We start from the raw sequence: 26,676 nt of genomic DNA, 5'->3' as shown, positions 1-26,676 counted from the left end.
TCTTTTTGATATGGCCTGCGTGTGACTCTTTTAGGAATGCATATGAGGTTTCAATCTTCTCTTTGCTCTTTGAATCTCTGTTGATCAGTCATCGTGATGTTATAGTTTGATCATGTTTGTGATATTTCTATGTGTAGATAGAACATCATGTGTGTTAAAGGGTGGTTGTTGTCTTAGGATCTTGGGGTTGGGTAGTCAAGGTAAAGGAAACTAATGGTTTTTAGAGTGAGTGAGTTTAATGTTGCATTTGTGTGGTTTACCTGAGTTTGATGAGTAAATTGATTTGTTGTTGTAATTATTGATGGGTATGCTTGAAGTATGTTGAATTGGTGCTTGATCATTTAGAATTTGTTTGATTTGGTGGTAATTGAGGAAAGTGGAATTTGAGTCATTGATCTAATTGATACTAACTACTATAATTTAAAAACAATTTTGGACAATTACCTAAAGTAGAAGTACCAATTGGAACTATGAAATACGTCCAGATTGTTCAAAAATTCAAAATTGAAAGTGCTGAAATTTGGTATGGCATAGTGACAGTTTACACCACTGGGTGTTGAGTGGTGCTTAAATGGCACTAATGCCAGGCACCACTATATATGTGTGTGTGTGTTTTATAAGTTGTCTAACTTTATAAATCTAATAATTTATGAAAAAAACAATAGTAGCTTATCGTTATTTTAAACATATGAATAACTTTTTTTCTATTAATTTTTTTATTGTACACAATATAATATTTTTGAGGTTCAAAATATTAAAATTTTAGAATACAATTAAAAATAAAATAAAAATTTAAAATTGTATACGGAATGAAAAAAAAAAATCCTTATTATATATTTTAATAAATAAAAAGAAAATTAAATAAATACAAAAATGTTTTAAAATATCACTTTATTTAACCATCTTTTAATATAAAAAGTCATTTCACAATTATAAAACAAAAGCAACAAAACTGACTTAAAACAAACCACAAAATATTGAATAGATATCGTGCAAATTTTGTATTAAATTAAAATAATACCCAAACGACTTTGATTGTTATATTTAACATGACTTCCTAAAATTAAGAAAAAAACAATCGTGCATAATCCCAAACACCTGTAATATTTGATGTCTATAATAAAATGAATGATAATTTTAAATCAATTTAAAACCTTATTCTGCTTTCTAAAATAATTAAATCAATGATAAAATACTATTAGTTACTAAAAATATTAAATAAAATAAAATAATAGGAAACAAATTCATGATGGTTTGCTTATACCAAGAACTTCGTGCTTGATAAAACTCGACTCAAATGTATCTTCCTGTCTAAAATAAAATAAAATAAAAAATAGCATGTAAAATAAACATCTCTCTTCTATAATATTTTTGTTCATTTCCCTCACCTCTTACATATAACTGGCAATCAAGGTTAACGGAATTCTGCTACATTCTCTTATTAATGTTCCAAACAAAAGATAAAGACAGACTAACAAGATTACTAAGGAAATCAATGAAGATAAGCAGATGATACAAAATTATGGTTGCAGGTTGATGCTTATGATGGAGCACCAAGATATGAAGCAAGTCGTAAAATATCAGAAAATATTCCACCAGCTGTGACTTGAGCACCAGCTCCTGGCCCACGAACTATCAGAGGCTGATCCTTATACCTTCTTGTTGTAAATGCAATAATGTTATCAGATCCAGATAATTGTGCAAACGGATGATCCTTCTTGTATCTTCGCAGTTCTACCACTCCTTTTCTGTTAATCACGTCCACCACTCCCACATATCTCAACACCTTCACAGTTCAAATATAACAATCTCAGAGTTGTGTTTGAGGAGCATGAAAATTGCATGTACTTTAGATAAAGGACATAATATATACACGAGAGATGTCTATGAGAAATGTACCTTTATATAGTAAGGACACACAAACACAAACAGAACCTTCAAACCGAACATAAATTTATTGTACTTTCTTTACTAGAATCGAGATAAATATGGGGAAATCAAGGTTGTTTGAAATATATAAAAGTTTCCTTCCATAAGGTTGGAGAGTCTTCAATAACCAACCAGTTAAATATTTGATACGAAAAACTTAGGTGTTTTGGCACTTCATGAATCTAATCAGAAAATGCCCGTCTCAAATGAGTATTACTTTATCTTTCTGTGTCATGCACTATGCAAAATTAAAACTTACAAGATCAAATTACCTGTACAAACTTCAAAAATGAAAAATGAAAGAGAATATAATGGTGTTTTTCTAATTTGTAAAACCTTTTTAAAAAAAAAAAAAAACAAATACTAAGATATTTGTGCATGAATTATGTATGGCTGAAGCATATAATACTCACTTCTCCGACATTCTCTGCGTCTTCTTGTTTCTTTGTAAACTCCTGATCAAATTTTGGTAGCTCTTGCATAAACTCCTGAGCTGATGCACAAACCTGCACCAATTCAATCCAAACATTCTTTAAATCAAAATGCTACACACTAAAACTAAAAAATAAGTAATCAATAGAAGTTAGTTCTTACTTGCAGTGGTTCTGGCACAAGACTTTCAACCGGGATATTAGATAGTTCTAGCTTTAATCCAGATTCCCTAGCAAGAATTATTACCTGTAGAGTCAAAGCAGTTTCATGATGTTAAATTTAAATGACCACTGTCAGGATTACATGAAGCATAAAAATGCTATCATGAACCAAGATTCACATTGTACTTTTAATGGTTAAATATGACTATCACAGTAAATAGACAAATGTGATATTTTATTACATCAAATAGAGAAACATTTTAGCAAATATTTGTTATTATTAATCATTGATTTTGTTTCTTATTATTAAAGTCTTTTTATTTATAAATAAGAATAGTCATGTGTACATATGATATCTGAGCACCATCGTCTCTCACTTGTTTTGTCACTATTCCGCTATTAGTGTATGATTTTTCTCCTAGATGCATTGGTCCCAACTGTCACTCTAACTTCATATCATGGGCAAATATAACCCAATAACATTTTTGTTTTTCATTAGAATTTTTACTCTCCATGATTACAATATCCCACAAGCATTTTTGCTCTATGACAACTGCCACACCCTCTGAGCTTTCCTTTTTCCCTTCGGCAACTGTCACACCCTTCGTGCATTTATACTCTCAGACAAACCTCACACCACTTAGCATTATTTGCTCTCTAACAGTCACGGCATCTTTCATACATTTTGCTCTCTGACAGCCATTATGTCCTCTAACCTCTAACACAACCTTGCAATGGAAGTTTTCCTTCTCTGCCAACCACTACACTGTCTGATATGGCCTATCCTCACCATGTGCCACCACCTCTTCAACACATCCACAAATATACCAAATTGATGCTTGAAGCTTGAAGCTTTGACATTATTGACTTCATCAGCTTCAACAGCTAATTGTTGACATGTTCACTAAACCTCTGAAGGGGTTTTATGTTGATGATAAGCTTGATAAATATGCTCCATCTTGAGAGGGAGTAGAAAAACATCTTAACAAATATTTCTCATTATTAATTATTGATTTTGTTCCTCATTATTGTATCTCTTCTTAATTATGAATAAGAATACTCGTGTTTACACAATACAAAATTACAAGCAATCCTTTCATATTAATCTTCATATTCCAATCAGTTACGCCAATAACAATTTCCCCATTAGGTGATGACAACCAGATGGATCCCCATTTGGTGATGCTAACTACATCATTTTCAAACAAACTATTAACCTCTGAATCCTTAATGGTTTCAACCGTGCTACCCTCCACCTGGTCTATTATTCTTAGTGGGAATTATACACAGGCCTTCTATATGCCTAAAACACCTAAAGCAAGCTTCTACTAACTTTTCTAAATGGTGCTAATCCAGCTTTCTCTCTATTTTATTATTCTAATCCTATCTTATTAAGGTATAACCACTTACCCTCCAAAACATTCTCATTTCTACTAGGAGTTCATTTTCTTGTTGGCCTTGCGCCACCCAAAACACATCAGCTTGAAAATTCTTGGGACTTCAATAAAAGTAGGTTACCATACACCAGCTTTACATTATTTACAAAGCAATTAAGTAAAAATTTGATTCACAAAGAAGACAGTAATAATATATAATTCTGCAGTGACACTAGTATTATTAATATTATATAATACTTCAATCGTATAAATTTTGATTCCAGCAAGTGTTGCCTCAAACTCTGCAGTGGCACCAAAGAGGAATATTAATAATATTATCAACTTCTGGTTTGGGTTTTTAAAATTTTAAGAATTCTCAGAATCTCAAATTTAACAACCAAATTTGAACTTGAAAATACTTGCTAAGGTGACAGGTAACTGGAAAAAATTTATATTTTAGCATTCAACTGAATTCAAGTATGTAAATATTTAATTTGGAATTGAATCATTTCAAAACCAACCTACTCATATATCCTACACAACTGAAAATAAAAACATGATCACTGATACACATACAATAATGCAACAACGATGACTCTAAACATACATAGGGTACAATACGTAAAAGAACATATTTGCAATCTAAATTATGAACTTACTTCTTAGACATTATTAAAAACAATAAATTATAAATCATTGTCATTGTAAATCACCTTTTGAACGGTTTACAAACAGGAATAGTATCAATCTCATTCATTTCTTGAAATCATTCATAAAAAGAACAAATTCCATTTCTGGTTCATCAAGGGATATGCTTATATGTTTCTGTCATGTAGCTACAATATTGGACTTAATACTTCACACATTTGTATCAATGAAGTATGTAAGAGTATTGGTATAGGATATATATCACGTGAAAAAAATTACAGGATGGGGGCTTTATACACAGCATAAAGGAGTTAATTAACATCTGACAACAAAATTTGGTAAACATATACCACACTGTACCTTTCGAGCAACATCCGTTCCAGACAGATCATCCCTTGGATCTGGCTCAGTATAACCAGCTTCCTTTGCTTCAGTAACTACCTCACTAAAAGCCCGGCCATCTTTGAAGTTATTAAATATGTAACTCAAAGTCCCACTGCAGAACCAGAAGCAACACTTATGGTGAATGGTAAATGAATAATGCCTCCAGACATTGACAATCCACAAAATACGATCAAAGTTATGACAGAATTAAAAAATCAATTTTGCTGATACAATAGTGCAGTTCATTTCTGTTAGGGATGCATGCACCCCTCAGCGCAAGAGTTGATGATATTGAATAGTTTTGCTGTGGAGACACATCCAAGGAAGGCACCACTATACATACGTGTTCTGAGGTGGACTCCTCCAAGTTTCTTTGGGTGAAATGTAACACAAATGGTGCTGCAGAAGGGACACTACGAAGAGCATGGTGTGGTGGAATTTTTAGAAACTAAAGATCTTCTATCACTGGATGATTATCGGGTTTTATGGGAGTTTAGAATGCTTTATATGCTGGGGCAACGGTGTCGTCATTGCTATGGAACTAAAGGTTGGAGCAAACTATGGATTAAGTGTGACTCAGTTAGTTATTCAAGCTTTTCAGAACTACAAATTAATTCCATGGCATATTAGATATAAAAGGATTAATTGTATGGAGAAAAGTATACACTTCAATTTATATTTTACGCACATCTATAGGGAATGTAACTGATATACTGATGAGCTTGCTAATTATGGTGCAAACTCGGGGTTAAAGTTGGTTGGATAACATAGCAAGATTTATTTCTCCAGAAACTTTAAGAGATAGGTTTAAGTTACCATATTATAGGCTTGTTTCTAAATAGTGGGTTTTGTTTGGTTCCCCCGCTATTCTTGTATTATTTTCTTTTGTTTTAATGTGATTTTGAGATGTTGCAGATGACTGATGTTGTTAGTGGTGCCAACATAATTGGGATGGCAAACAACATAGTGATACTTTTGCACCTCTATTTTAGTTAAAAACAATGTTTTAATTTGTTTCGGTTAAGAGTGGGAAAATTATAAGAGGTTGGACAAATGAGACAAAGCAAGACTTGAGAATTTTGACACTGTCCATACAAATATTTAGGCAAAAATAAATTAAAAAATAAATAAATAAATAAATAAATAAGAGAGGTATAACACATCAAAGCATACCTAAATATGCCTTCAATTTGCAATATTCTGTCTCCAGTTTCAAGGAGGCCACGTAAAGTGCTGACAATGGGAAGACCAGCCCCAACCGTAGCTTCATAGAAGTAGTGTGTGTAGGATTGCCTTTGAAGAGCTCTTAACCTCAAATACTGGATATAGAGAACAATTCCCGAATATTAGAAAGTAGGCTACAGAATAATCATCGTTAGAAACAGTATATGTACTAGCAAAAGCTGCTCAAGCTTAAAGGAAGCACTTCCAGAATAAACAAAAACTATTGACACACATATTCAAAGTACTAGTTCAACCATAAAAACATGATCACAACCCATTGCCTACTGGTGATTGCTGTAGCAGTTTTATACTGACCATACAAGAAGAGTGGACCTCATCTGAGCTGACTGGGCCAAGCTCTTTTTCTCAGGAGCCAATATTAATTGTAAATAAGTAGAATAGGTTTACTTTGAGGCTTGTATTTTGGGCCAAGTAGTGTAGGATTTGTTGGCTTTGTATTGGGCCTTTCTCTGGGCTTTGGACCTAGTAGTGTAGTTTTGGACCTAGGGTTAAGCTTTGTGTGTGTGACATGATTAGCGTTTCATTGGGCTAGCTTGGGCCACAAGCAAACCCTATGATTGGTTGCTTGCAAGCAAAGAACGAGAATGCTTCTCCTTTGTACGCATGTGCCATGAGGAAAGCATGACCTACCACTTGGCAAGTCATACTAGAAGCGTGACTCTTTTGTCTCCAAATTTGAGAGCTTAATTTCAAAATTTTCCCTCCTTTTTTCTAAACATCTCCTAGGGTTTCTTAGCCTATAAATAAAGGCCTTCACCTCTTGTAAAAGCACTTTTGAGACTTGTAATGAAATGCTGCAAAATTGCCATTCATTTGTCTTTGAAAGTCACCCTAGACTAGTTTTCTCTCAAGACAACTCTAGGCTTCGTTCGTTAGGAGTTAACCTCACCTCTCTAGGAGCCTTAAACACCGAACCATACCACTTCTCCTCTCATTCCATCACAAGCTTCCGCTCATTCATCTTCATCCATTCGGCTCATTCACTCAAGGAGCCTCCAAGGCTCATTCGGTTGCCATCACTAAAGTTGGGCATAGAAATTAAGAACTGTACAATGAACATCTCATTGTAAAAGTAATAATTTTTCAAAATTCCAAATGAAAGATGACCAGAGAAGACATTGCACATTGATTTACTTATAAGTGTCGCAGCTTATACTTGTAAATCTTTACATTTTACTGTCAGAGTAACTAATCTAATTCTCCATCACACAGCATAAGATCCTGTTAGAACACTTGTCCAACTCCTTATTAGAGTTCAGTGAAATCTGGTTTAGAGTGAAAAAATAAGGGTGAGAAAATTGTTTCAATCTGAAACTATGTGAGTCATTATAAAGTGCATATATCTAATAATAAAACTGAGTAGCTTGCCTGGAAAAATGTCTTATGTGAAGTACTTATAAAACCCTATATAGTCTTGTATTAGCTTACTTTTGACTAAGAAAAAAGATTTTAAGTCTAATTCAAACTCATAAAATCAACTTGTAAAATGAAGTTTACACTATATTATAAGTTGGTCATATATCTAGTCAATGTCAAATCTCCAACACACCTCTGACACCGAAAATTAGACATCTCAAACATGGAACAAGATATTTGTGGGTGGTCCTCATTAGGATTGACTTTATACTATCTTAGAAAGCGAATTTAGTTGAGATAAATAAAAGAGACTATATATGAGACAGCTTAATCACTCCTCTCATATGTTCTCATATTTATGTTCATAGAATTCTAATCCAACAAGTAGAGGGTAGAGCATAGATCAAAACAACAGTCATATTTCTAGTACAACTACTTTTTACCTATATTTAATCCCTATTTTAACAATCATCCTCAAGTTCGAGCTACAAATTGTATATACCAAGCTTGAAATAGATAAATTCAATTTGAGGTCTTCTTAAGAATTTTGTTAACACATCTGCAAGTTGAGCATTGAATTCAATAAACTCAGTATCAATTTCTTAGACAACAACTTTCCTCGAACAAAATGACAATCAATTTCTGCATTTAGCCCTCTCATGGAACACTATATTGGAAACAGAGTGGAGAGCAACTTGGTTATCACAATACATCTTCATTTGTTGAATCTCACAGAAATTAAGTTCTTGAAGGAATTGTTTCTAACATACAAGTTCACAAGTAAGAGACGTCACTATCCTATATTCAGCTTTCATAGTTGATCGAACAACTGCATTTTATTTCTTACATATCCAAGAAATAACATTTCTTTCAAGGAAAACATTAATAGGGGATCCTGCCTAATCAACATCACTACCTAGAAATTTTGGTGTTTCTTTTATCTTCAAGTAGTAGACCTTGTCCTAGAACCTTCTTGAGCTATCTTAAGATACAATAATAGCATTCCAATGGTAAATACAAGGAGCCTACATGAACTGACTAACAACACCAATTGCAAAAGACAAATCAGGTCTAGTAATAGTAAGATAATAAGTTTTCCAACCAATGTTCTATATATTTCCGGATAAGTGAAAGACTCACCTTGTTCTAATATTAATATTAATTAATTTTTTATTAGTGTCCATAGGACTATCCACCAGTCTAGTCAATCATAACTATCACTTTTAGGATATCTAAAACAAATTTTCTTTGAGAGATTACAACACCTTTTGACTAAGCTACTTCAATACCCAAGAAGGATTTAAGGCTTCCAAGATCATAGGTTTGAAAATGTTCACACAAGTGTTCCTTTAGCTAAGATATTAGAGCAGCGTCATTCTTCGTAATGATTATATCATCAACATACAGTACTGAGAGTAGACACATTTTCCATGGGAGGGTATGATAGTAGAAAACTGATTGATCTGCTTCATTAAATTTCAGCCCAAACATTTGAACAATGTAGCTAAATTTTCCAAACCAAACATGTGGTGATTACCTGAGAGATTTACACGTTAGAATGTGATTATTTGACAAGACAACTTTAGTATGGTTAACAAAATTCTTAAGAGTATGGTTATCAAACTCGCGAGTTAACTCGTTAACTTGTCCGAGTTTATGTTTCCACTCACCCTTGGCGAGTTGACTCGAAAGCAAACTCGCTTTTGGAACAAACTTGGTGGACTCTCTATGAACTCACGAGTCTGCAACCGATTTGGCGAGTCAAGAAGGTTTTTTCTTTAAACCCAAAACAACCTGTTCCTACTCGCGTTAGGGTTCGTGTTCACTTTCTTTGTGGTGGTAGGTTGTTGGTCACCACTGTGTTGTGTTTTGGTGGTCACATTCGTGGTCATGTTCTCCTTCTTTCTGGTTGTCTTCCCTTTGCCCGTCATCTCTGCCATTTCCTTTCACGTGTGGTTTACTCTATCTGCAACCTTTCTATCTTGCCTTCTGTTGCGCTGGTGAGGGCGGGAGTCATGGTAGATGAAGTTTAAGGGTGGGTAGGGTTTCTTTACTTTCTTTTGGGCCTAAATATCTTAGACCTCAAAGTTCCTTGACATTTTGTGTTATATTAAATATCATATATATTATATAATTAATTAAAACTATTATAAAAAATATATATTAGGAAAATATAAAAATATTTAAAATTATATAATATGATCAACTAATAATAACAATATTTCAATAAAAATATAAAAATTATTTACAATATCATATAATAATAAATTAATGTACTGTCTATAAAATTTTAATATTTTTTATTTAAAGTAAACTCTTACAAGTTTACGATTCAAGTTTTCGATCCGAGTTTACAAGACTCCCACGAGTTTACATAAACTCTCAAGTTTAATAACCTTGCTTAAGAGAATGATATGCATATGAGATACAACTTGGTCTCTAAATATCAAAATCAATAATAGATAAACAAAAAATTACATCTTGATTTAGAATTTTCAGGAAAATAAGATCTAACATGTTTTCCTAGTTGACATGACTCACATTCTAACATATGAAGACTATTAAGTTCAAGAACTATTTTATCTTTTTCTTTTTTTAATTTTGACAGAAGAATGCCTCAAACAATCATGTAAAAGTTTAGCAGATGGAGATAAAAAAGACACATGTAGACTAGTTCCAAAATAGTATAAACCTCTAACTTCATGTCTTTTTCCAATTAGTCACCTATACTATATTCCTATACACAAAGGAATTGGCATCAGGGTTATTGAACATTTTAAAGATTTGGTTAGTTAACTTAAAGAAATTAGATTGAAAGGACAAGCATGAACAAAAATAATGGATTTTATATTTAAGGAAGTAGAAAGGAAAAGTTTAGAACCATTGCCTAAGGTTATGAAATGAGGATTTTTTGGAAATGAAAAGGATGACAAAAAAGAGGTATTATTGGAATGTGGTTAGAAGCACGAGTCAATTATCCATGGGCTTTGACTTTCCACGGATTGTGAGATACAAGTTGTTCACAAGCTAGGATTTGTAAATGATTGTGCTAAGCTATTAGATTTCAACCTCAAATTATCTTAGTATTCCTGATTAGAGAATTTGGGTTTAACAATTTTACAAGGAGAAGCAATTCTCTTGAACTTGACCCATTCTCTTACAGTACGTGCATTGAGGACAACCCCAACAACCTCGTCCTTCTATAGCATTTTGTTCTCCTCTTCCACATGGGGAAACCATGACAAAGATTTCACATGTTCTTCCATATTCCTACTTTAAAGTGTTGGAACCTATTGAATATAGTGCAAATAGGTTTGAGATTAATCTCCCTTGTGTAAAAAGTACACATAGGGTACAATATTTATAATAAAGGAAATATGGGCTAAGCCCAATATACCAAATAAAGAATAATAACGAAGAAACTGAAGATAGAAGATAAAGATAGATATCTAAGTTATCTAATAATCTAATAATATATCTAGCATTCCCCCTCAAGCTGGTGCATGCAAATCATATGTACCAAACTTGTTACAAATATAATCAATGCTTTGTCCACGTAAAGACTTAGTGAAAATATCTGCTAAGTAATCACCTCAGTTAACAAACTCAGTCTTGATGTCTCTAGATACTCAAATGAAATGACAGGCAATCTCAGTGTGTCTGGTCCTCTCATGAAAGATATGATTAAAATTAATATTAAGAGCAACTTGATTGTGACATATAAGTGTCATTTGAGTGACGTCTCTAAATCGTAACTTTCTAAGCAATTGCTTAAGCCAAACAAACTCACAAGTTGCTGAGGTCATAGCTCTGTATTATGCTTTTGAACTAGATCTTGCCACAACACTTTGTTTCTTACTTTTCCAAGAGATCAAGTTACCACCGATGGAAACACAATATTCGAATGTACGCCTTCTATCAGACGAAGATCCTACCCAATCAGCATCTAAATAACAAACCACTTTTGTATGGTTATTGGAAGCATATAACAATCCTTTTCCAGGAGATCCTTTAATGTACTTTAATATACGAATGATTGCATTCCAATGATCTTCACATGGGAAATTAAGAAATTGGCTTACCACACTGACTGCAAAGGAAATGTCAGGACAAGTAATTGTAAGATAATTCAATTTCCCAACTAAAGTTCTATACTATTCGAGATCTGACATAGGCTTCTCTTAATTTGGTAGAAGTTTAGTATTACGATCCATGGATGTGTCAACATATTGTGCCACCTCAATCCCCAAGAAATATGAGTTTGCAAAAATCTTTGGTCTAAAAATGATCACAAAGATGTATTTTCATCTAGGAGATGACATGGTTGTCACTACACATAAGAACTATGTCATCAACATGCACTATCAAATAGACCAATCCAGCACTCAAGTGACGATAAAAGACTAAATGAGTCAGACATAGTGGAGGTGGAGGCAGAAGAGACATCTGAAGTGGAAGACACCATGGAGGAGAGAAAGAAACCCTAAAAATCCAATGTGCTCTAATGAAGTCACCAAGCATAGATCCGGAAAGAGGGGGATGAGGTGAGGCCGACGACGATTGCAGTGAAATCGACGGCATTGTGGTCACCTGACCTAGACGAGTAGAATCGTGTGGTCGTTGGTCAAAACAAATGTTGTGGCTATGGCTCCGATAACAACGGCTTCTCTGGTGGCAGCGAAGGATGCAATGAAGACTGAGACAACGAAATTTTTTCTAAAAGAACCTGGCTCTAGATACCATATTAAATAGTGCAAATAGGTTTGATATTAATCTCCCTTGTGTACAAAATACACATAGGGTACTTTATTTATAATAAAGGGAACATGGGCTAAGCCCAATATACAAAATAAAGAATAATAATGAAGAAACTGAAGATAGAAGATAAAGATAGATATCTAAGATATCTAATAATCTAATAATATATCTAATAGAACCCACAAGAGTCGTGTTGTCAAGCTTTCCATGGATGGGACTTCATGACCCATTAAACATTCATCTCGAACATGTTCTAGATCTATGGCACAAAGGATTATCCCATTTATATAATATAATTTGATCATATCTTTAGTTAATGTAAGATCACCAACACTCTTGCACTAACGAGACTATCACTATGATAATTAGCCAAACTGAATATGCGACTCAACTAATAATAGAGTATGTACCTTATATTACCTTATATTGATATAGCATATGTTGGACAGCAAAACAACACTTAATCTCATATTAGCAAATATGATAGCGGCAAAAATAATATTTTGGTTTCAAAGAAAGGAAGATAAAAATTATAGACAGCTGTCAGTCAATGGAGATATGACTAAAATGACAATAAAAGCACGCTATCTAAATTCCTTAATATTGATTGTGGTCTAATCAAAACAAAACACAAACAAGAAATTCACCTTTCCTTTAAATGATTTATTCTCTAACTTATAGAAAATAACTTAATACAAATTGGAATTTCCATATACGGCAGTGTACTTGCAGAAAACATTGGCTTGCACTTAGTGTCAAAATCCTATAGCATCGGTTACACGAGATAAGTCAATAATAGACGCTACCCATCCGAAGGACAATGTGCAGTTCTTTACCTGATCAAGTGGTCCTGAATTTGCTTTCTTGTTAGGAGTAACTACGTGTATTCCTTTGCGCAACCACTCATAGTAATAGCCAGCAATGACGGAGTCAGCTGTGCAGTCTACTAGCGCCGTGTTGGGTATAAAATGATTTCCATGTACATGTTGAACAAATTTTTCCAAATCAGCCGCTTCTCCTCTTTCCTCTCGAAGTTCTCTCCATCTAGCTAAGTCAATGCCCCTGCAAAGAGCAATAACAGTATATAATGATTGAACAAAAACAAACTTAGTCAATAATGTACCGATAAAAGGTAAAAGACAAAATAGGTCCATGTCTATAATTTATAATACTTCTTTAAGAACAATAAAACAAACATGTGATAACGCAACAACATTTGTGTGAAGTGAAGTTAGAGATGTAAAGTGAAGTTCGCTTACTCACATAAAGAACACTCTTGGCTGTACTTGTAAGAAAGCATAATGAGCATTCTAAAAGCTATTTCAGTCAGAATGATTCAACTTACGCATCACTAAGCAGCATTGACTTTGAACCAAGTATGCCCATTACACGCAAATCAATGTTGAATTCTTCTTTCAGGGTTGAGGCCTGCATTAAAAGAATTGTCAGGTAAATTTGCCACATAATTCAATTCCGGTATGTTAATATGATAAATACAGACACCCCACTTGAACAAATAAAGAGGCAATACACTTGCATAAAACTCTAATCATAAAATAGGGTACACAAAAATGAAAAATTAATGAAACTATTACATTTCAACACTCCCCCGTCAACCTAGAGCATATAGATCCCATGCACCATAAACCCGATTGGAGGCAATATTAAGAACTTCATGGTTGTCAAAATACAACTTCATCTACTCATTTTCACAAAAAATTTGAAGTCTTAAAGGAGTTGTTTGTTTCTTATTTTTCCAAGATACTAGGTTCCCTCCAAGAAATACATAGTATCCTATGGTAGACCTCTTGTCAATGGGACAATCAGCCCAATCTGCATCACAATACCCTAAGATTTGAGTATTGTTCTCATACAACAATCTTTGTCCTAGGTTCCCTTCTACATATTTGATAATGTGAATCACAACATTTCAATGATCAATGTGAGGGTTTTGCAGAAATTGACTCAACTCCCACTAGACAAGAAAGATAAGATCTTGTTATAGTGAGATAAATGAGTTTTCCAACCAACTTTCTATATCTTTCTAGCTCTGAGAAAAGTTCACTTTCATCTCTCATTAACTTTTTATTTGAGTCCATAGTACTATCAATGGGCTTGCAATTTGCCTCATTGAAGGATCTAATACCAACATTAAGGTTACTACACATCTTGTTTTGCTTGACGATTTAAATCTAGGGACAAGACTTTCCAAAAGGGATGTCATAGAGCAAAGGGAGATGTGTTTCCTTTCTTCTACAGATGCTAAGGGTTTATGAAAGTAATATATTAGATTCAAAGTTTTCAAGAATGGGAAACTACAGTAGGGGTGATTTTGGTTCCGCTATGGATGTGCAACATGATGACTTATTCGACATTGATCCATTTTATATCAATAAATGTATTGGCATTGTTGAGTATGATGGGTTTGACTTCATGACACCTACTACTTGCCGGAATGCCTTGAGAGTTTTGTGGGCTACACAATTTCCAAATCCTACTTTGCTAGAAGGTAGCCCAGGTGTAGGGAAAACTAGTTTAACCATTGCCTTGGGAAAAGGTTCTAGACACAAAGTGGCAATGAAAGGCTGTTGGGTTTTGCTGTGATGACAAACACCCTAGCCATGGCAAAATGCATACAACAAGAGTGGATTTCAACTACTGAGTGGGCCCAAATTCTTATCTTTTGGGCCAACTTCGTTTGTAAATATTAGAATAGGTTTTCTTTGGGCCTTGTTTGGGCTTGGGCCTAGTAGTGAAGTTTTGGGCCTAGAATAAATGGGCTTTTGTGTTAGACGCATAGAACTAGGGTTTTCTTACCCTAGAGTGTGCTAACTTGCTCTCCAAGCTATGGTTTAGCTTTCCATGTGTCCCTAACATTGTGTTCGCATGAGAGAATAGTCTTGTATGCATGAATTACAGAAGACGGATTTGGGATATAAATGACATTCTTATGCAACGATTTGCGAGTGCAAAGACGGAATTGAGGGATCCATCAATAATCCTATCTCACTTCAGTTGCGAAGATTTGTGGGGATAAAGTGCTTTTTTAGTTCTATGTCCTCTATGTTCACGTCTTTCTGAATCTCACCAGCCAAATCCTTGTTGCATGTGTGTGATATGTGGGTAAGAAAAAATCGGATAGGAAAAATCCTTGGATATATATATATATATATTAATGATAAATAATAATATATATTTATGTATATATAATAACTAATATAATATATATATATATATTAATTAAAATATACATATATATATAATTATTATTATTATTAATAGAATATGTATATAATAATTAATACTAATAAAAATTATATGCAAATATGTATAATAATTAATAGTAATTAAAATATTATTCAAAAATAATAATATATATAATTAGTATTGTTATTTATATATGTATATAATAATTAATAACAATAAAAATATATATAAATATGTATAATAATTAACAATAATTAAAATACTATTAAATTTTAATATTTTTAACTCATCTACTAATCACTTAATTTTATTTTTATCATCAAGGGTGTTTTAGTAATCTTCAATTTTATCTATTAAAACATTTTTTGAATCTATCACATCATTCAAATCACTCACTAACTTTCACAAAATTCATCTCCAAATCTACTCACTTTACGCTCTAAATCCACTCAAAAACACACACATATTCATCCACTTAAATCCACCTAAATCCATCTTTGCACTCTCCCCCAAATCTATCTTCTTGAACAAACAGAGCCTAAGCATGGAAAGCATGACCTTGCCACTTGGCAAGTCACACCAAACCAAAAGCATGTCTTCTTTGGCTCCAAAATTCAAACATTTGAATTTGAATGTTGGTTCTCCATTTTGGAGACCACTCTACGGTTTCTTGGCCTATAAATAAAGGTTGCTACTACATGTAAAATTAACTTCAGTTTAGTAGTGAAATTCTGCCCAATTGTGCCATTCACTAGACTTTGAGTTCTCTCTAGAGTAGCTCCCTCTTCTAAACTGCTATCGGCTTCCTTCGTAATTCATTGCTTTTGCACCAACATCTTTCTATGGAACCATCCTCTTCACGCTAGTCTTAAAGGAGCTAGGAGCAAGGTTCTCAAACTCGAGAATTTATATAAATGAGATCCTAATTTAAATAAGTCCAAAAAATTATATAACTTAACTGTACTTGAAATAAATAAATTCATACAAATTATGTAATTGTACTCAACAAGCTAGAACCATTCTAAGACATTTTGTTCTATTATAATTATATTAGTTTTTCACTACAAAATTAAAAATTGTTATAAATAAACATTGTTTTTAAAAATTAAAAACTAACTAAATGTCCTTGAGAAGGAAACAAGTGCGAAGGGAACGATTGCAGGAGCTCACGCTATAACGCTAACATAACATTATTTAATTTATCTCTTCTAACCTAAAAAATACACAAGAAAAGGGGAATGCGTGCGAAGTGCAAAGGGGAACGACGACCAACAACGAACGCGAGACAACGACCTAGACGATGGCGTGCGAAGCAACGGCATGTGGAGCAACGGCAAACGAGATTGATGACGATGACCCAAGCGATGGTGATGGACAACGACGGTGACATTGTCCATGGAGAGCACGAGAGCCTGCGTCAAATAGTGAAGTGTTGTGCGAGGGAATGCGACGAACTGCGTGAGTTTGTGATGCACGAGAAGTTCAGAAGAAGAAGGGGATTAAACACAAAAATCCTAATCTAGTGAGTTCATACGACTACGTTTTGCTTAAAAGAAATTTCCATCGAACTTGCACACATGCTCCTAAACTCACGATTTCATACGAGTTTATCGATTCTATAATGAGTTTATCGATTCCACTCAAAAAGTGTTGGCTTCCAAGTTGACTCGGAAGCCATGACTACGCTCGTAAACTCGGTCAAGTTAAAGAGTTAACTCGCGAGTTTAATAACCATGGCTAGGAGGAAGGTCATCATGCTAGTTTGAATGCTATTTTGAACAACAGAGCTTTAATGTTATACCAGAGTTGGGAAAAACACTTTTAAATGTCCACCATCTTTGACTAGTTGTGATAGGAGGAGATGGCTATGGAAGCAAAAGCACAAGAGCCACCTCAACAAGTATTGGTGTAATGAGGGCGGGTCCAAAGGGGCCATGTGGAAAGACACTTCTACCGTTATAGATTAATTTTCAGAATTCAACCTTGGGGACAAGGTTATTCTGGCAGCGGTGGGTAATGTTAGGCAGGAAAATAATGAGAGAGAGTGGAATGTGTATTATAGAAGGAAATTAAAAATAAAAGGGAGTTATGCGGTTAGTTGTTTTGGGGGAGAGACTTTCTCAAGAAGCGTATAAATACTTTCCCTTTGGGAGGTGTTAGGGGTCTTCTTTTTATTACTGAAAGCTTTTGACGGTTGTGACAGGGAATACCCTATTTAAAAGGAAGTTATTTCCTTTGTAAACATTGGGCTTTACATCTAATAGTGAATAATTCAGTTTTGATTCAAGGTGCCTAACAACATTACAATGAAAAAATATATCCAATAACATTCAACCCTTGGACTAGGTACAATCCAAAAAGCAGTTTTATGAAAGTTGTAAAAAATACAATAACAGTCATAATTTTAACAAGATCAAAATTAAATTCTTTTCAAGAATTATTTTAATCTGCAAAACTCAGATAAAATTGGTGCAGCTTCATAGTAAAGCATTTACATGATACTAGAATAAACACTATTCTTCTATCATAGGCATTATTTTCCTTGAATTGAACTGTAATTTTAAATTAAAAAGCATTTAGTTAATCTCATACCTAGGACAATAAAAAGAAAAAATATACACCAAAACATTGTGTTCCTTTTTTAACCAAAATAATTATTCAATCATACAAAATTCTCTACAGAAACTGCACCTGATCCCTTAGCTGGTCAAGTAGTGTACTTCCAATTAATCCAGGTCCAATAATGCCCATTGATATGGTGGTTCTTGAGAGATAAAATCTGGAATGGACAGCTCGCAAAGCCTTTATACAATCCTCTCGCTTCACAACAACAGTAATATTGTACTCAGAACAACCTTGTGCTATAGCACGAACATTTATATTGGCCTGTTCAAGAAAACAAGTTTGAACATTACACAAGTGAAAAGATATAATAAAATATGCAAAAATCTCAAACATAGGCAATATCTTTATCATAATTTTCTAACCTTAGCCAATGCATTAAAAAGGGAGGCGCTAACTCCTGGTGTGCTTGCCATCTTCTGGCCCACTGCAGCTAGAATGCTACAATTTGGGATAATCGCAACCTGAGGAATGCTACATGATTTAGAATGTCACAAAGTATTAAAATTAAAAGCTTTAAATTTCAACATCATTCATTCAGATATACAAATTTAAATGGTAAAAATTAAATTACTCAGCTCTTCATTTTCTCTCTTCATTTCTTCTACTTAAAACAAGCACACATAATAGTAGAATTTAGAAAAATATGACTATCATTCATTATTATATCATGATACCAAACCATGAATACCATTTTAGATAAGTCCTTCGTACCTCATCAATTTGATTTGGTGAGTATTGTGAAATTTGAGGACGCTTTTCCCAGATCGCGTTCTAATGAATTTTTAAATTCATTATATGTAACTCTAGGAACTTTAGAGATTTCTTTTTCATTGTCTTGAATTCTTGGTTCTCATGAAATTTCTCAAGTTTAGTTAACGTAGATGCAACTTTTTTTCATCTTTATCACAAACCTTCCTCTTTCAAAAAAAATAATTAATTCTTTTACTCTTTATCATAATCGTTCTAATATAAATTTATCATCTCTCCTGTATAAATTCAAAACTTTACAAAATTTACCATAGGTAGGAAAACACAAAAATCCCTAAATTTCATAATTAAAGGTTATACTAATTTGGAAAAAAGTTATAAGTAGGATTCATACCAATTTCATAAGAGAATCCCTAAAATCATAATTAGGGTTTATACTAATTTGGATAAACATCCTAGGAAGAATCATAAATATAACATACATAAATCATTATAAGATACTAACCTTGATATGTGAGAGATCATACAAAAATGTATATTTCAATCTCAATCTATGTGTTTTCCAACCTCTGTTTCCAATCTATCTCTTTGTATTTTTTTCTCCTCACACACTTTCATAATAACTTACATGGTAGGAAAATTTTATAGCAAAAACAAAACCCTCAGTTCTTTTATAAATCAATGTTTCCATTACATTTTTTATTTTATTTTTTATTATTATTTTCCATAATATAAACTTAATATAAATAATATATAATTTTAATTTTAAAAAATATATAAATATATATAAAAAAATCCAAAAAATTTTGGGGGAGCCATGGCTCCCCCTGTCCCTTCGATGTTCCGCCAGTGCTCTCAAGTTTATACTTCATGATAATTAACAAACAAAAGATGATATAAGCTCATAAATTAATGGGAGAAAAATGAAGCATTCTATTAACACAAATTTCAGATCCAACTATCTTATGTTATGAAGAAAATGACTGGAGTATATTTCAAGAGGCTATACATCCCTTTTGCTTGAGAAACGTTATTGCCACACTTTCAATATAAAAAATTAGTATATTCCTAGTTAATAATAGAACTCAGAGAAAGAACTCAGAAAAGTATAACTATATATGTATAGTGTTGAAATGAATGAAAAGTTAAAGAGAACCTGAACTGATTCTAACTAATTTACAAATAGTAGTAACTAATCCTAATTAACTGATAACAGTTGGCATATTATAATGACAGGGTAATACACTCTCATACCGCTTCCCCACAAGCTCAAAGTTGGTGAGTAGAGGAAGCAATCTCAAACACTTTCAGCTTGGACCTAAGCTGTAGAAACCAAGTAGGAGACAATGGCTTGGTTAGGAAACAGTCCATTGATCTTGGGCTTGTATGTCGAGAACTCTAAGGTGCTAGAGAAGAACATTTTCATGAACAAAGTGATCAATTTCCATATGCTTCAATTAGGCATGTAACATTGGACTGTGAGTTAATGAGGCAGCACTTTGGTTGTCACATAAAAAAAGTAGGTTTAGAGTGAGCAATCCGATGTTCAGTGAGAAGGGTCTAAACCTATAATAATTATGCAATGGCAAGAACACCACTCCAATATTCAGCATCAGTGTTGGATCGAGCAACAACTTGATTGTAACACCACCGCAAGATAAGATTGACAAGATAGACAACTGTACTGGAAGTGGATCTCAATCATCAAGGTCAAAAAGACATTCAGCATTGCAGAAGACCCCTAAAGAGAAACTTGTGATAAGCAGGGGCAAAATGCAACCCACAGTCTAAAGATCTTGACATATTGGAGGATTCATTTGATTGCAACTCTGAGAGATTCAAAAGGAGTAGCCATAAATTGACATACTTTGTTGACCGCAAAGCTGAGTTCAGGGCAAGCTATGATAACATACTGCAAGGCACAAACTGATAGAGGACTACCCCAAGATTCCATACAAGAAGAACTTGAAGACGAACATTTACAATTTAAAGGACCTATGGCAAGGACAAGGAGCAAGAGATTGGAAGATCAAAGCTATTCAAGGCTTCTGATGGGTTTTCTTTGAGTTGGACTTTCTTTTATAAATTAGTTTATATTTTTATGTTTTTGGGATTCAAATTCAAAAATGACCGTACTCTTTCCTGGATAGGATCGTATCACAAACCACAAGGCTATAAAAGGAGGGATCAAGGAGAAGATCAGCACGAGTTGGAAAATTTGCAAACTTAAGTCATTGGAGAGGAGATGGGCTTGGCATCAAGCATAGCTGCCTTGGTTAAGAGGCAATAAATATACTTGCTTTGAGTGAGTAGTGGAGTGCCATCAGATTGCTGGTGAACTTCAATGCTAAAGATTAATCAAAAGTACCTAATTGATAGAAACAAAACATAGAATCTAGCTGTTGATTGATTGAGGTAACAATAAAATGTGGAGAGCTCATAGTCGTTTGGTAGTTGCCCACATAAAAGGTAGGTTGTTGTATTCTAGACAGCTAAACCCAGATTCATTGTACAAGTGAAGTGAACATATTCTTTGTTCTATCTTCTTTCCCTGAATCCTTTCTATCTTGTTTTGTTCTTTGATTTCTAGGATTTCTTTGATTTCCCTTAATCTCTGTGATTTCTGTCATTACTAAGTCCTATATCAATTTATAGAAAATGGTATACTACGATGTTGATGTGTTGTGTACACACATGGGAAATATGTGGTAAGATACTTCCTTGTCAAATCATATCATATCTCTCTATTTAATGTAATATTTAAATTACATCTCTAATATAATCATTACACCTCTAAGATTGCCCCTTAAGTTGAAGCATATGTATCATATGACACAAGCTTGTTACAAATGTCATTTACACAAAACCCCTTGAGAGAATCTTGTCAGCCAGTTGATTGTTGGAGTTGATAAAGTAAATAATGACAAAAGAAAGCCTTAGTGCTCCCACAAGCTAGAGTATATGTATCATATGAATCAAGCTTGTTACAAACATTGGATGGTAGGACAGCTGCCGAAGAGTAAAACTTACTTGGAGATAATTGAAGTTGCTTACAAGCTACAAAAAACAAGTATTCAAAAAGTGTGGTGGCTGCTGGAGAGCACAAAGACTCAAAGTGTGGCAGCCACCGGAGAGCAAAAACAACACCCAAAGAGTCTGGGGCCTGCTGGGGAGCAAATAATGCTCGGAGAGTGCAATGACTGCCAGGGAGCAAGAATGGTAATACTCTAATACCATATTGAAATGATTATCTGTGCGAGTATTCTTATTTACAATTTACAATGAAGAAGTGATACAATAAGGAATAAAATCAACATTTGATAATGGGAAATATCCAATAAGATATTACACTATTGAATTGTAACATATCTCTCTATTTAATGTAATATTTAATTATATCTCCAATATAATCAAATCATATCTCTCTAATCTTAAATGCCAAAGACGATGGGAACTAGGAGATATATAACATTTGAAGCTTAAGAATTATTACATGAAGGAAAAAGACAAAAGAACTGGTAGGAGGATGGCATCAGCTGAAGGCATTTGACTTTTATTAACTAATGACAAAAATAGCAGTCTATCTTAGTCCCAAATATTGATATTTGCATCACTGATATTTGATTCCACTACCCTAGCATAATAAGAGGTATGTACCTTGTATGATTATTTTAACCATAATATGCGGATATTGTTAATTAAGATTAATAGGAAAATTAAAAACACTTACACAACAATGAAAACAAATCATATAGAAAAGAAAATGACGCTTCAGTCTTGATCCTCTTGAACAAATTAAGAAAATGGCACTCAAATGTGATCATGTCGTTTCAAAATCTACAAAATGTAAAATGAGAAATCTTCGGTCTGACATCACTCAAGTGAAGTGAGTGACGTCAGTTGAACAGAAATATGCATTTTGATTTTAAATGCGTTGGATCTAGCACCTGAGAAAGACGCCCGTTATCCAAAGCTTGTCGAAATCTTGATTGCAATGCCTCAGCAACAGCTTTTACTTCTTTCTCAGGAACAGCAAAGCATACAGAATGCTCACTACTAGCCTACATAATTACTGTTAAAGATGAATGCAGTTTCTTATATATCAATGAGAATAACGGGACCAGTTGCATAGAAGTTATAAGTGCACCTGAGATATCATTATAACATTAGCACCAACATCTTTTACCGCACCAAAAATAGCACTGGCTGTACCTGGAACACCAGCCATTCCGGTTCTGCAAAAAATGCATTAGAGAAAAACTCGGCAATCTATAACTGGTTACATAAAACCTTAAATTAAAAAGAAATAATTAAGCAGCAAAAACTGCCAACTATTATTCATCATGCAACACAACTGCAATTCATGATAACTCACCCCTCGACATTTACAAGTGCCAAGTTGTCTATGGTTGCAAATCCTTTGACATAATTTTGCAGGTTCTGCCCATCTTCATGATCATAAACAGAAGGGTGGCAGATCTTTGTTCCAGGAGCAGAAAGGTTGAAAATGTTCCTTATCATAATGGGTATACCATATCTCATCACAGGAATAATTGTGCGGGGATGCAAGACATTTGCACCAAAATAAGACTGTACAACAGACATTTTCAAAGTTAATCTCCTTAACTTTTATGAGTCAAAGGAGCATTGAGGCTCTACAGTATTCAACTCACCATTTCCCATGCCTCTTGATAAGACAATGTCTTCAAAATTACAGCCTCGCTAACTGCAGAAGATGTCATGGTTTATATTTTAGTCAAAAACATTATGTTATAGCACTAACAGTAAGACAAAAGCATCTTCAACATGTCAGCTAGAACTCCATCTGGAACCTATGAATCAATTCACAATGAATTTAATCCTCAACTCAGACACAAAAAGTAAGAAGCATCACAAACCTTTTCTAGGATCAGCACTATACACACCATCCACATCTGTCCAAATTGTGACTTGACGAGCTCTAAATAGAGCACCCATAATTGCTGCTGAGAAGTCACTTCCATCTCTCTTCAATGTGGTAGGAATGTTTTGAGGTGTGCTTGCAATGAATCCAGTAGCAATGATTACCTTACATGGATTCAAAGAGCACCATTTTTCAAGTCTTTGCTCAGACTCCAAATAGTCAGGATCAACTTGATTAGAACCAGAAGGATTTACAATAATGACATCCCTTGTATCCATCCATTTGCAATCGATCCCTTTCTATAGAACCATAAGAGAAGAAAGTTGCAATAAGCTAAATTTAGATAAAGGGGATAAGCATATCTTTCTAATTACAACATCATACCTTTCTAATAACTAGAGACAACATCTGAGCAGACCATAATTCCCCATGTCCCACAACAAAATCTGTAAAGGACTCTGTTGCATGACCAGCTGCAAGATAATAAGAATGTTAGGCTTAAAATGCAGCTCCTTAGCTCAAATTCATTTAAGCAACCATGACGACACTTTTTCCCAATGAATGGAAAACTAAAAAACGTTCATTGTGGAAAAGGTGTTTAAAGAGACATCACACTACAAAATTATGCGAAAGTGAAAGAGGATAAAGAGCATAAATAAAAGAAGTGATTAGAATTGAGAATAATTAATTTGGATTTACGCCAAGAAGGTTTCTATTGACCTGAAAAAAAAAAGCATATCATGACTGCAAAGAAGTGAAATGTTGACATGTATAATGGGGTAACTACTAGTGTGGAAAATACTAGAAACAAGGACTTCTCCGTATGGATAGGCAAGGCATACATCAAAGGCCATCCTTCAATCCTTAGTAATCTGGTCTTGAACAACGAGAAGATTGAGTGAAGTGTCATAAAGGGAAATATCACAGTGTCAACAATCAAGATGTCAACTCTAAGGAACAATGATGTTATGATAACAATTTGGGTACTATGGGGTTCTAAGTTCACATGAAGTGGTAAATGCTGGAGATCCTATATTGATAAGAGATATGGCCAAATTATAACATACAAGTGGGTGCACACCTCTCCTTACAAACTGATTCTATGAATTTGACCACTTTCTAAAAGAAAGGAATGTTTGATCAAGTATTTAAGTGTTTGATTTCCACCTCCCTCTTAACATGTAGCTTATAATAATGGGTGGGTTCCCCATGTTCCTAAATGCATGCTTTTGTGGACGACAATGTTTTTACTAAGGAATCAAGAGGAGTTTAAACTTAATCTTGAGACAAACATGTAATCAAGCAGATCTGACTTGACTAGGAGCAAAACGATATATGGATTGCAATTTTAAAGGGAGGCCATGAAAGTAAGTGAAGAAAATTTTTAAAGAAATTTCATGGTGAATAATATCCTTGAGAATTTGATTTTTTATTACATCTAACGACATCATATGATTCATTTAACCAACTTCACCAAATGTGCCAAAGCTAATATTGTCATGGTGGTGGTGATGATATTAAGAACTTTTTTATCAACATCCATTGACATAACTGAAAAAAAGAAAATGAAATAAATAAATAAACACCAAAAATTAATAGAACTTTACTGCCAAATATACAGATGGAAGAGACTATTAATGAGAGTTTATGACCATAACCTATGTATATTGCACGAAGCATCGCCTTCAGGTTACTAATATCATTGTGCAACTTAGACAAGAAACTAGCAAGATTATCTCCCTCAAGAATGTCATGTGCAGTTTCACTATGCTTCTCCAAAACAGCATCCAATGAAGATATATAAGACTCATCGCGTGATTGAGCCTTGTGGATAAGGGCATACATCATATCTGTCACCTTCGACATTGCAGAGACAATCACTAATTTTCTCTCAGAATCATCTTTAAGAATTATTTCTGCAACATTCTTTATTCTCTGTGAGGTTCCCACACATGTTCCACCAAATTTGTGCACAGACCAAGTTTCTCCTTTGGGAGGTAGCTTTTCCTCCAAAGACACATTTGATGAAACATCTGCTAGTAAAAAATATAAAAATAAAAACATTTGCAAATGCCTCTTTCAAAACAAAAAAGGACTGTTCTATCATAAAGGTTTCAACCAGTAAATGAGGCGCATATTGCGGTGTCTGGTGTTTTTCTTCCCCGTGGTAAAGTAAGATCCTTCCTGGTAGGAAAACCATGTCAGTGCATGGCAAAATATGAAAATCCAACTAATATCATGAAGAAATATCACTTAAAAGATTGCATAAATCCCACAATTCAGATAATAATACATGCTCAGCATAGGATAGAACAAAAAGACGTATATAGAACAACCAAGCATTTAACAGATTATTGAGCAGGGTAACTTGTTAATTTCCTCTTGATATTCAAATATTCAAACTGCAGAAATATAACCTCAAATTCTCAATTCAAGTAATAAGCTTATTATTAATCACATCAAGTTAATACTCTCTCTTCTCTATTTCTTTCATCTTCAGAGAAAAAAGAAAAACTATTAAAAACAATAAAGTCGCATCATCCAATTCTGGAAAGCTCAAGTTAAACAGCATAAAAACTAGGTGGGAGTTGTACGAGCTGTGCAAGAGAAAGAGAAAAAAAATCCACCATTGGAATCATTTGATGCAAAACTAAGTGTGAAAACAATAAGAAGAAACTGAGTTGATTCGATAAACCTAGTGGTTGAAAGGAACATACAGAAGGAAATGGGAAGAGCGCGAGAGAAAGAAAGGGCAGCATTGAGATTGGAAAAGCCTGTGACGAGGGTAGAGCGAAGTTGGAGTAGGCGAAATGCCGGAGAAGTTGGCTATGGCGGCAGAAAAGGACGCCATGGGTGGCTGCAGAGTGAAAACTATGAACTCCAACGAACCTGCTTCCTGTTAGGGATGCAATCAGACGCCGAAATGAGTTCCCCTGTGGCAATT

The 26,676-nt window shown here is 34.0% G+C and overlaps 1 protein-coding gene across 1 annotated transcript; it reads right to left on the bottom strand.

Annotated features, from left to right (window-relative positions):
- Positions 1 to 1,304: 1,304 nt before the first annotated feature.
- On the bottom strand, positions 1,305 to 26,676 carry LOC114178517 (bifunctional aspartokinase/homoserine dehydrogenase 2, chloroplastic-like). The gene is made up of 18 exons (XM_028064474.1): positions 26,450 to 26,676; positions 25,852 to 25,916; positions 25,391 to 25,765; positions 24,117 to 24,205; positions 23,728 to 24,031; positions 23,503 to 23,555; positions 23,205 to 23,419; positions 22,977 to 23,064; positions 22,777 to 22,890; positions 18,484 to 18,582; positions 18,188 to 18,382; positions 13,635 to 13,717; positions 13,126 to 13,351; positions 6,104 to 6,249; positions 4,907 to 5,042; positions 2,524 to 2,607; positions 2,343 to 2,435; positions 1,305 to 1,786 (listed from the first exon to the last, which is right to left on the bottom strand). The coding sequence occupies exons 1-18, from the start codon at positions 26,581 to 26,583 to the stop codon at positions 1,541 to 1,543; spliced, it is 2,745 nt and encodes a 914-aa protein (XP_027920275.1). The 5' UTR covers positions 26,584 to 26,676; the 3' UTR covers positions 1,305 to 1,540.

Source organism: Vigna unguiculata, chromosome 3, assembly GCF_004118075.2.
Source record: "Vigna unguiculata cultivar IT97K-499-35 chromosome 3, ASM411807v1, whole genome shotgun sequence".
Taxonomy (NCBI): Eukaryota; Viridiplantae; Streptophyta; class Magnoliopsida; order Fabales; family Fabaceae; genus Vigna; species Vigna unguiculata.
The sequence above is the reverse complement of the archived record's forward strand: the minus strand, read 5'-3'. Positions and strand labels throughout refer to the sequence as shown.